The sequence below is a fragment of the Xenopus laevis genome, chromosome 4L (assembly GCF_017654675.1).
Source record: "Xenopus laevis strain J_2021 chromosome 4L, Xenopus_laevis_v10.1, whole genome shotgun sequence".
NCBI lineage: Eukaryota > Metazoa > Chordata > Amphibia > Anura > Pipidae > Xenopus > Xenopus laevis.
Window position 1 is genome coordinate 12,265,485 of NC_054377.1, and position 12,059 is coordinate 12,277,543.

The window sequence follows — 12,059 nt, forward strand, 5'->3', positions numbered from 1 at the left end:
GCATATCTGGAAGTAGAAAGACTGTATAGAGGTTCATGAGGGGACATATAAAAATATGCGGACTGTGTAGAGATACAGGAAGGGAAAACTGGAGGTAGGGAGGTTGTGTAGAGGTTCAAGAGGGGAAATAGAGAATTATAGAGGGTGTGAAGAGGAACAAGAGGTAATATCTGGAGGCATGGGGGATTGTGTAGAGATACAGGAATGGATAACTGGAGGTAGAGGCGTTGTAGAGGTTCAGGAGGGGAAATAGAGAATTATAGAGGCTGTGAGGAGCTACAGAAGGGAATATCTGGTGGTATGGAGGCTGTGTCAATGTTCAGGAGGAGATACCTGGGGGTAGGGAGGCTGTGTAGAGCAGGGGTCCCAACTTTTTTTTACCCATGAGCCACATTCAAATATAAAGAGAGTTGGGGAGCAACACAAGCATGAAGATGTCTCTGGGTGGTGCCAAAGAAGGGCTATGATTGCGCATTTGGTAGGTCTTAGGTCGACTGGCAGCCTAAAGGAGGCTCTGTTTGGCAGTACCCCTGTTTTTTATGAAAGGAAAAGTTGCCTCCAAGCCAGGAATTAAAAAATAAGCACCTTCTTTGAGAGCAACATCCAAAAAATTGGTGAGAAACATGTTCCTCACAAGCCACTGGTTGGGGAACGCTGGTGTAGAGGTTCAGGAGGGTAAATAGAGGTTGTGAAGAGGTACAGGAGGGAATATCAGGAGGTAGGGAGGTTGTGTAGGGGTATGGGAGGGGACATACAGAAGTATGGGGGTATATAAGAATAAGATCTATATGGTCTAAGTAAGTGATGGCAAATGCATGGTCAATATTATATTCTATAAAGTTCTGGCCTTCACCCACAAAAGGAGAAATGCTGTATGTTACTTTATTCCTCCTCTGTGCCTGTGATGGAAAATGACACCAGCAAAGAAGAATAAAAAAAAAATACACAACTTTATTGCACTCATTAATGTAACAGATAACAGCAATGGATAAAAGCAGAGATCTCCCTATACAGTTTTGGGTGTAATATACAATTATAGTGCAGGGAAGAGGCTAAAGCCATAAAAGAGTTCCTGATATAAAAATAAGAAAATAAGAAAAAAATAACAATGATAGTGGCCAATGGCTTAACCCTTTATGTGCCATGCACTTTAAAATTGATGCTACTGACAAAAAGTACCATTGTCCACTATAGATTCAACCCAGTTCCATTTTGACTGATGACAAACTGAATCTGGGCCTTCTGGAACTACCTTTATTACACAGCTAGAGAAAGGCACTGCTCTCTCTTCCTATGTGGCCCTGAAGTGCTATTTACTCATCTTACAAGGCCCTTAGAGGCATTTGATCAGGACTGATTTAACTAGAAAATGAAAGCTAACATCTCTGCACTGGAGCAATATAGCACCTTTAGTAAATGGGCCTCCGTGTGTCCCATGCAGTTTATCCTGTACAGACAAGTGGCCTGTTTTCGATTTGCCATTGAGTTTCTGGCATTGTTTTAAGCATCCATGGGAATACTGAAATATGGAGTCCTCCTTTGGTCTATCTCCAAGTATCATATGCAGATAAGAACCTATAATTTTTTAGCAGCTCATCTTGACTGAGCATGTTCTGTAATAGAAATGGTTATGCATTATTGAACCAATAACCTAACATGTGCATCATATATAAATGAGAGAATCCAGAAAAGCCTCTGTATTATAACAGATATAACTGTTGGGATGGGGCTTTGATGATACAGGTATATTAGGGAGAGATGGTGCCTATAGTAACAGTGGATAATAGTCTCTGGGAAGGGAGTGTGACTGTGGGATAACAGGTATAGTAGGGAGCGATGGTGTCTATAGTAACAGTGGGATAATAGTCTCTGGGAAGGGAGTGTGACTGTGGGATAGCAGGTATAGTAGGGAGAGATGGTGCCTATAGTAACAGTGGATAATAGTCTCTGGGAAGGGAGTGTGACTGTGGGATAGCAGGTATAGTAGGGAGAGATGGTGCCTATAGTAACAGTGGATAATAGTCTCTGGGAAGGGAGTGTGACTGTGGGATAGCAGGTATAGTAGGGAGAGATGGTGTCTATAGTAACAGTGGATAATAATCTCTGGGAAGGGAGTGTGACTGTGGGATAGCAGGTATAGTAGGGAGAGATGGTGCCTATAGTAACAGTGGATAATAGTCTCTGGGAAGGGAGTGTGACTGTGGGATAGCAGGTATAGTAGGGAGAGATGGTGTCTATAGTAACAGTGGGATAATAGTCTCTGGGGGAGTGTGACTGTGGGATAGCAGGTATAGTAGGGAGAGATGGTGCCTATAGTAACAGTGGATAATAGTCTCTGGGAAGGGAATGTGACTGTGTGTATAATGATCACATTAACATGAGACATGCAAAGTGACTGTGGCAGGTACTGAGGCAGAGATAGACACAGTGAGATGACATGGAAATAACCCTTTATATCAGTGTTGCATCTCTTCCGATTATTGTGACTCCAAGTGGTTTTATTTTATGTTTATTTAAACAATAGCTGCAGCCTTAAATCCATACACAGAATCCATGATATACGTGTATAGGAATCTATTTCTGATATTTCCCTAAAGTCTGGGATAAAGAGTAGGAACAAGGAAGGAAATACTTACTGTGAGGTTATTGATTCCATCAGAGAAAGCCCCTATTTGCTTTACCATACCTTCTGAGTGCTCCATCTGTAAAACCAGCCAGCAGTCACATGAATAGGAGACCTCCAAACGTACATGTTTTTGTCTCATGCAAAATGAAGTCACGTCATGCTCCAAAGGTGAAGGATGGCAAGACAGCAGTTATCAAGCAACATGCTGAATGATACAAGCATTCCTTTGTCATCCCCAACTTGTGGTAGTTCGGACCAAGTGGACCCACAATACCCCTAGAATCACCACCTGTTCTTCTGTTTCCCAACTACAATGCACTGTGCAAATCATCTTACCATGTCCCTATTCTCTCTTTGCTTCTTGTCCCATTTATAACCCAGCTGCATTACTTCAAGCTTCTTCACTGCACTTTACTTTGGACACTTCCTCTCGTAACCCAACTCTATTGTCTAGAGATTCTTCACTCCTCTCTGCTCTTGTCTCTTCTTTTTCCATCATTGACCAATCTTGTGCTCTCAACCTTCTTTTCTCATCTCCACTGATTACAGGATTCACTACTCAAATCATAACCCAACCGCCATACACTTAAGCTTCTATACTCCACTCTACTTTGGGCCACTGTTTAACTTCTTCCTCTTAACCCAACCCCATATTCTTGAGCTCCTACATGTATCTCTGCTTTCAACATTTGCTTCTCTTCCCCACTTGTAATCCATTCTTTTTCCCTTGAGCTTCTACACTCCACTCCGGTCTCCGGAGTTTGATTGCTTCTCTTAACCCTCATAACTCAACCCCATTCTCTTGACCTTCTGTCCTCCACTCTGCTTTCAGGATTTGCTGTTCTTCTCCCATCACAACCAACCCCCCTTCTCTTGAGCTTCTGTCCTCCATTCTGCTTTCAACCATTTTTTATTCTTCTCACATCACAACCCAGTCCCATTTGTTTTTAGCTCTTTGGACATTTGGAACCTTCTCCCCTCACAACTCAACCTCATTTCATCCAGCTTTTCTGGATATTATAATGGATTATCACCAAAACTCTTCTACAACTTTATGGTAAATGTGTTCTACTGATCTTCCAGACTATACACCTGTATGAGCAGGGCCGAATAATGGCCTTGTTTTATTCTGCTTAAATTTTAAATGCTTGAGTGTTAAAGTAGTAATCAAACTTTTGCTAACTCACTGGTGCTATATAAATAAATGGTGGCGATGAAGGTGTGAAGCCACTGTAAAATCTTGACCATCCTTTGATAGTTCATGTTGTACAAGGAAAGGCAGCACTTATTATAGTTATTACCTAACACTGAAATGTTCCATTTTTCAGCCACAACTACCTCCAAGTTGGTCTTTCTCATCACATTTAATGGACACCATAAAGATCATCCCTTTAGATGTGGGCTGCTTTGGACATTCCAAAAGCTTCGTTACACTAAGCTTGGAAAGTTTGACTGAAATTCACAAGTTTCACAGAATTTCAGTGACACAACATTTTTAATAAACAAGGTTTCCATCAGATTTTCCTCTCATTTTGCCAACATTGACATCTCCTGTAGGAATGTATGTTTTTAGCCAGGTCTGGAGTGCAGAACAGATTTCTATATAAATTGGTTGACAGACAAAATGGCTGAAATACCATCATCAAAATCTGTTGGGGATGATGGACATATAAACAATTTTGATCAAATAAGGATTTTATAAAAAGCCTAAATAGGAAGCTCGGACTCCTTTGTACTAAATGTTCTTCACCCAGACTGCAAGGTGCATACGTATCCCAGCATGCAGTGCAGTTATCTCAGATAGACACTACTTGTTAATGAAACAAGAAAGACCATGCAACCTGTAGACCAGGGATCCCCAACCTTTTTCCACCCGTGAGCAACATTCAGATGTAAAAAGAGTTGGGGAGCAACACAAGCATGAACATTTTTCCTAGTTAGTGCCAAGTAAGGGTTGTGATTGACTATTGGTAGCCCCTATGTGGACTGGCAGCCTACAGGAGCCTCTGTTTGGTAGGACACCTGGTTTTTATGCAACCAAAATTTGCCAAGCCTGGAATTCAAAAATAAACACCTGCTCTGAGGCCACTGAGAGCAACATCCAAGGGGTTGGGGAGCAACATGTTGCTCACAAGCTACTGGTTGGGGATCACTGCTGTAGACCTTCAACTACTGGACTACAAAAAGTTTACATTTTCTGTACTCAGCCTCCAAGGTGCATAAGTTTCCCAGCATGCCATGCAGCTAACTGAGAATGCTTGCAAGTTGCATCTTCCAAGTCACACTCAAAAAGTACAGTAGGAAGCAAATGGTAACATATGGGCTGGGGGAATAGCAGGCACAACTGAAGAGTTGCCTCTGATCTTCTGCTCTGTTGGCCAACCAATGCCTGCCTTAGGTTGACTTAGTTTTGGTTACTTTGTTAAAATAGGACTGACACTGAGTAGCACTTGCATATGGTAAAAGGTGACTAGAAGAACATAATGGTGCCTAATAACTTGCCACCTGCCAGGGATTCTACGTTCCTTCTACTTTAATAGATGGAAGTTCTTTGAGAAGAACATAGTTGGTCTTCCTAGTTTGGATAACTGCTACTACCAGTTTTTGGCAAGAAGAGTAAAGTAGGTGTCACTGCTTCATTAAGGGTTTTGGATAAAATGACCTGATCAGAACAATAAAATGAAGATTTAAAGAAAAAAAAAATGACTCTCTGGGCAGAAGAACCATTTGTTTTACTAAATATTTATAGAAAAATAAAAGTAAATGTAAAGCCTCTTTATACACAGAGCACATTATCCTTTAACAAGATCCATTTATTACATGGTCCCTAAAGCGAGTGATCTTCTCTTTGAACCATATACACTAGGATACATAATTTGTATTTAATCTTTTGGGGATCACAATTTTATCAACATGTTCTCTCTGTGCAAGTGATATTTACACTGTTTTAATCCGGGGATATTTAAATACTAGTGGATAAGGTAGGACACAGGTGTATTGGGTTGGCCATTAGCTGGTGCTCCTCAAGTCTCTTGGGAAAAGTTCTATGGAATGTTCTGTTGCCTCGGTGACGATATGGGGGGGAATGAAACTCTGCCCCCCACATTGATGCCATGTATGTGAGGTTAGGAAGATGAGCTAAATGAAGATGCGTAGTTATTTGATAAACACTGAGGATTATGGGAATGGATGCCAGATGCCATCAAACCAGTCTGCCCACCTGCTCCATTTTGTCACTCTCTTTGGTGGAGCTCACGCTTGTGACTTTGAAGTCACTGTAGCCCTTTTGGGTACCGTTAGCATTGTCCACCGGGCACACGTAATCTGTTGTTTCGTCGAATTTCTTCTTCCGCAGCTGGCCGAAATTCGATAAGCCAATTTTCTTTGGCTGAAACGAAAACAACATTTTCCTGACAATTATAATGAATCCAGTGTATCTTAATATAAATATATTCTCAGTATAGAGAGTGTATGTGTGGTTATTTTATGGGTGTTTATTACACGCGTTTCTCCATGACTGGTATTTTTATTAAGTTGCTATCAAAATTTTTTAGTTCAGGTTTCTATCAAGGTCCAACCTTTGGCCAGGGCCTCCCTTAAAAGGTCTAACCTTTGGCCAGGGCCTCCCTTAAAAGGTCCAACCTTTGGCCAGGGCCTCCCTTAAAAGGTCCAACCTTTGGCCAGGGCCTCCCTTAAAAGGTCCAACCTTTGGCCAGGGCCTCCCTTGAAAGGTCCAACCTTTGGCCAGGGCCTCCCTTGAAAGGTCCAACCTTTGGCCAGGGCCTCCCTTGAAAGGTCCAACCTTTGGCCAGGGTCTCCCTTGAAAGGTCCAACCTTTGGCCAGGGCCTCCCTTGAAAGGTCCAACCTTTGGCCAGGGCCTCCCTTGAAAGGTCCAACCTTTGGCCAAGGCTTCTCTTAAAAGGTCCAACCTTTGGCCAAGGCTTCTCTTAAAAGGTCCAACCTTTGGGCAAGGCTTCTCTTAAAAGGTCCAACCTTTGGCCAGGGCCTCCCTTGAAAGGTCCAACCTTTGGCCAGGCCTTCCCTTAAAAGGTCCAACCTTTGGCCAAGGCTTCTCTTAAAAGGTCCAACCTTTGGCCAAGGCCTCCCTTAAAAGGTCCAACCTTTGGCCAAGGCCTCCCTTAAAAGGTCCAACCTTTGGCCAAGACCTCCCTTAAAGGGTCCAACCTTTGGCCAAGGCCTCCCTTAAAAGGTCCAACCTTTGGCCAAGGCCTCCCTTAAAAGGTCCAACCTTTGGCCAAGGCCTCCCTTAAAAGGTCCAACCTTTGGCCAGGCCTTCCCTTTAAAGGTCCAGCCTTTGGCCAGGGCCTCCCTTTAAAGGCCCAGCCTTTGGCCAGGGCCTCCCTTAAAAGGTACAACCGTTGGCCATGGCCTCCCTTTAAAGGGTACAACCTTTGTCCAGGGACTCCATTAGCAGATGTAGACCAAAGGTTGGACCTTCTATGTACCTATCCTATTCTTCCATGCCCTGTATCTGTCCAAGCCTCCACTCTCATAATATATTGCTTTCACTCATCTACCCAAACTCCACCTCTGATGTCATTTTCCCATCCACCCACTACCAGTTAACGTGAATATTGGCAACTCTAAATGAAACAGGATGGGCCTGCCAATCCATTAGTCAAGGTATAACAGAGCATTTATAGCCTTCTTCTTATACAAGGTTCAATCCATTGCGGTACAGAAGAGTTGGGCAGTGCACGAAGCTCAGCTGGAAATATAACCTACCCGGACTTTGGCACTGGTAGACAGAGGTGAGAAGGTTGTGGAATCCATTATTTCTCTCTTTTCTTGTTGGGCTTCTGGCCCAATTAATAAATTGAAGTTGGTTTTCAAGTGTCTTCTTAATAAGGTCTTTTGGGGTGGAATGTTTAAAAGCATGGCCAATGTGTCAGAGTTAAAACGAGGTTCCAGTATCTGTAAGACAATGTCAAAGCCATTCAGGTGCAGCAACCCTAATGAATTTGCTTGTCACACACTGTACATTAAAAAATACAAAATGTAAATGAGTATACAGGTACCAGCACAGCTGACTATCAATTATTATACAATGGCAGCAACAGCATTGGGCATCTAGGCCTGCTTTTATATAACCGAGCCTGCTTTAAATGTAACCCAGCATCTCTATGACTATGACTTCTTCTAGTGCCTCAATGCCTTGTTCATGTCTTCTCCACTATGTCAGATTGGGCTTGCTCAGCAGTTGTCAATATACTCCAGTTCTGGTAGCCCATTGCAACAAATCAAGTGGTTGCTTTCAACAGGCAGTCTAGTAAATTCTCAATTCTGATTGCCTTGGAAAGTTGACTTTACTAACCACTGGAAGTACTGTAAATAATGCGCAAGTCCGCCTGAAACCTGAGGGACTCAAGGGGTGGGCATGTTCTAGCTGAAGTCTGCACATCATTACTGGGTTTGGGTGATGGTTACAAATTGGGCCTTAATGGTCCTGGCACCAGCTGATTAAATGAGGCAGGTATTTTAGTGCAGGTGGTCATGTAGTGACATTACAACTCCATGCATGTTGTATAGGTCCACACTTAAAGGAGAACTAAACCCTAAAAAATTATATTGCTAAAAATGCCATATTTTATATACTGAACTTATTGCACCAGCCTAGAGTTTCAGCTTGTCAATAGCAGCAGTGATCCAGGACTTCACACTTGTCACAGGGGGTCACCATCTTGGAAAGTGTCTGTGACACTCACATGCTCAGTGGGCTCTGATTGGCTGTTGAGAAGCTAAGCTTAGGGCTCGTCACTAATTATCCAGCAGAAAATGAGCTTCCCCTGTAATATAAGCTGATGCTACAGGTTTGCTGATTATTAAATTCTGATGCTAATTGCACTGGTTTCTGTGCTGCCATGTAGTCATTATCTGTATTAATTACTAATCAGCCTTATATTGTGACATTTCTATTCTATGTGTACTGTATATTGTGAGTGGGTCCCTAAGCTCAGTAAGTGACAGCAGCACAGAGCATGTGCAGTGAATCAGCAGAAAAGAAGATGAGGAGCTACTGGGGCATCTTTGGAGACACAGATCTTTACTGCTAAAGGGCTGTGGTTGCCTTGGGCTGGTACAGAAACCAATTACATAATGTACAACATTTCTAGCCTACTTCATTAGTTAGACTTTAGTTCTCCTTTAAGTTATTCTAACAGGAAAGGGTATTGGACTGGTCCACCTGTATCAGAAACCTCTCTGTGAGCCCAGGTGCCAGTGGGCCCTGTTGTTCACCCAACTATGAAGCCTTGTATGTATTTTCTCCAACCATACCATGACATGAGTCGGCTCAGGTCACAGAGAATTTTTATTTTCAGATAATTATTTTACTTACAATAAGGCCGCCATGGACACCACTTCCACGTAGATTAGGTGCGTACTCTGCCAAATCCACAGATCTCAGCCACTCCATAACCCTGTGATTGGACCACTGAACCACTTCCGATGGAGAGATGTTGTTCTGAAAAAAACAAAAGCCCATTTCAGTTTGAAAAAACAGAATCTTTTTTTTTTTTTTTTTTTTTTTTTTTGTGAACTAGACCAAAGCAGGAAAGCCCACCTCATCTGCTGGTCGGCGACGTAAGCAGTGCGGATTGAACTTGTTGGCGTGTAAGACGTGAATGGCGCATTTAATGCTGAGGTGGTGCAGCTGGCTGGTGACTTTAAGAAACAGGAGATCATTCTGGAGAATAAAATAAAGAAACATAATATAATGTGTTATAGACCACGTCATTCATTGATAACGGTCATTCCCATGAAGGTCTAGCTCCCTTATGGACTAGGGTGGTTGACCCTTGAATGAGAAGACCCTTGAATGTTTTAAGTTAGCCCCTTTCATGTTGCGCTGCTTAGAATTGACCAGAGAATTGTCACACCGCTCTTCTCACCAACTTTCATTTTGTGAACAAGGGCAAGGTTTCCCTTTACTCGGTAATTAATTTTTCGACCGCTGTTGAAAACAAACAGCAGATGGCGCTGTTGCTTCAAATTCATTACATTAGGCCACAACCTGTGAGCAACATTCAGCTGTAAAAAGAGTTGGGGAGAAACACTAGTATGAAAAGTGTTCCTGGGGTGCCAAATAAGGGTTGTGATTGGCCATTTAGTAGCCCCTACGTGGATTGTCAAACTACATTGAGACTCTGTTTGGCAGTATACCTGGTTTTTATACAACCCAAACTTGCCTCCAAGCCTGAAATTCAAAAATAATCACCTGCTCTGAGGCCACTGAGAGCAACATCCAAGGGGTTGAACATGTTGCTCACGAGCTACTGGTTGGGGATCGCTGCATTAGGAATTTGAAAACGGCTAATATCTTGAAAAGTAGAAAAACGTGACTGACTGTAAATTGCTCAGTAGAGTGGTCTGAGCAATTTTACATTAGTTTGGATGATTTAGATGTGTTTTAAATGGGAAATTTGATCTAGTTTATAGAATTTTTTTTTAGTCCCCATTTACCTCCCCTCCCCCCCACCTCTCCTGTAATCCATTTGGTTTGACCAGGAAAGGCAATGGAGTCAGCCAGTCCAGTGCACCTGTTCCCTGGAACAAGAAAAAACCTTGTGGGAGCTGAAAATATCCGTGTTCTGATCTGTTAGGTATAAACCACTAAAAGCTTGAGATGTGCCAGTCCCAGTAGTCAGAACTCATTAAAAAAAAAATCAACATATCAAGGGGAAGTTTACCTTACAAGGACCCACCAGCTGTTGGTTTATAATGTGTCCCTGCACCATCCTGTTCCACTATACTCGTTACCCCTCTACATCGGCTGCCCTGTAACCGGAGCTGAGCAGCCCCAAATACATACAAAAGCCACGTCCCACTTACCACAGTTAAAAATTGCAGCATTTTCCCATCAACCCTTGAGTCGTGAAACTGATCTTTGTATTGCGGTAACCCAATGTCATCCAGCCACCCTGCCAATAAACAACATGTATAGGTCAATGTGCCATTTCTTATCCCCCTGTATTTGACTAGAAACTATAAAAAATTATAATACAAATATGGGACCGGTTATCCAGAATGCTTGGGACCTGGGGTTTTCCAGATAACAGGTCTTTCTGTAATTTGGATCTTCATACCTTAAGTCTACAAGAAAATCATGTAAACAGTGATGGGCGAATCTGTGCTGTGAAAAATCCGAAAATTTACTTGAAATTCGCAAAACACCGGAAAAATTCGCGAAATGCCTTGAAGTCAATGGACGTCCAAATAATTTTGACTTGCGTCAATTTTTGACTCAACAATTTTTATTTGCAGAACTATTTGGTCCAAATGCGTTAGTCAATGGGCCTCTGAATAATTTTGACACGTGACATTTTTTTTTTGACGCGGCAGATTTTTTGCCGGCTAATTGTCGCCACAGTTTCGTAAAATTAATTAAAGTGCGGAAATTCGCTGCAAATTTGTGTCTGGCAAATTTATTCGTCCATCACAAGTGAACATTAAATAAACCCAATAGGCTGGTTTTGTTTCCAATATGATTTAATTCTATCTTAGTTGGGATCAAGTACATGGTACTGTTTTATTATTACAGAAAAAAGGATAATATTTTTAAAAATTTTGATTAATTTGGTAAAATGGAGTCTATGGCAGACGGCCTTTCTGTAATTCAGAGCTTTCTGGATAAAGGGGTTCCGGATAACAGATCCCATACCTATAGTACAATAAAATGAGCTTACGTGTCACCCATATATGGTCCAGCTGCCCCGATTTCTCTTCCTTTTTGCCGTTTATGGTATTTATTGCCAACTGAAGTTTCTTTCTGTGTAACGGGTGCTTTATTCCTAATTCCTAAAGAATAAAGAGGTGATAATAATAATAATAATAATATGCCACAGTTAATATCACGGTCTCCTGTAGGGTAAAAAAAACAAACAAAAAAAACACACAACTTTTTGGCTACACCTCCAGTCCATATAGGCCACCAGGGCCCCCATTGGCTCTCATGGTGCCCCGTATTCAGTGGCTTAACTATAAAGGAAGCAGACCCCACTGTCACAGGGAGGCCCAGACTGTGGGGTCTGCTTCCTCTAGAGCGAATAAAAAAAAAACCCTCCTCCCCAGCTGATCGTCTGGCGGGAGTGGGCGGAGTCAGGTCTGGATGTGGGCGGATGGAGGCGGGGACAGGGAAGTGGGTGGGAGGATGGGGATCGGAGTACGCCGGGCCCCTCTGAAGATATTTTTGCAGGGGGCCCGGTGCACTCTAGTTACGCCACTGCCCGTATTATTAAGTTAGCCCCACTGGGGACCCAATGTACTAACCTACAATCACCTGTGCCCTGCTAATTTAAATGGTGCCCCAGTGTAAATGAATTGCCCCTTGCATACACGACTACACCACTGATCTGTCTGGGCTGCTCTATAATTAGTCTAAATCCCTCCAAAGACCCTCGCTGGTTTTGATAA

At 42.5% G+C, this 12,059-nt stretch overlaps 1 protein-coding gene and 1 long non-coding RNA gene across 14 annotated transcripts in view; both read right to left on the bottom strand.

Moving 5' to 3' along the window:
- Positions 1–931: 931 nt before the first annotated feature.
- Positions 932–4,553, bottom strand: LOC108713800. The gene is made up of 2 exons (XR_001935219.2): positions 2,637–4,553; positions 932–1,613 (listed from the first exon to the last, which is right to left on the bottom strand). It is a non-coding gene; the product is annotated as an uncharacterized LOC108713800 (long non-coding RNA).
- Positions 4,554–5,340: 787 nt separating this feature from the next.
- Positions 5,341–12,059, bottom strand: part of LOC108713799 (liprin-beta-2) — a 93,545-nt gene continuing 86,826 nt past the window's right edge. For all 13 annotated transcript variants that reach the window (XM_041589902.1, XM_041589896.1, XM_041589900.1 and 10 more), the window contains 6 exons: positions 11,333–11,444; positions 10,479–10,567; positions 9,211–9,333; positions 8,986–9,111; positions 7,374–7,562; positions 5,341–6,014 (listed from right to left, as the gene is read on the bottom strand). In XM_041589902.1, coding sequence (XP_041445836.1) covers positions 5,829–6,014; positions 7,374–7,562; positions 8,986–9,111; positions 9,211–9,333; positions 10,479–10,567; positions 11,333–11,444 — 825 coding nt within the window. In that variant the 3' untranslated portion in view covers positions 5,341–5,828. The remainder of the gene's footprint in view (positions 6,015–7,373; positions 7,563–8,985; positions 9,112–9,210; positions 9,334–10,478; positions 10,568–11,332; positions 11,445–12,059) is intronic.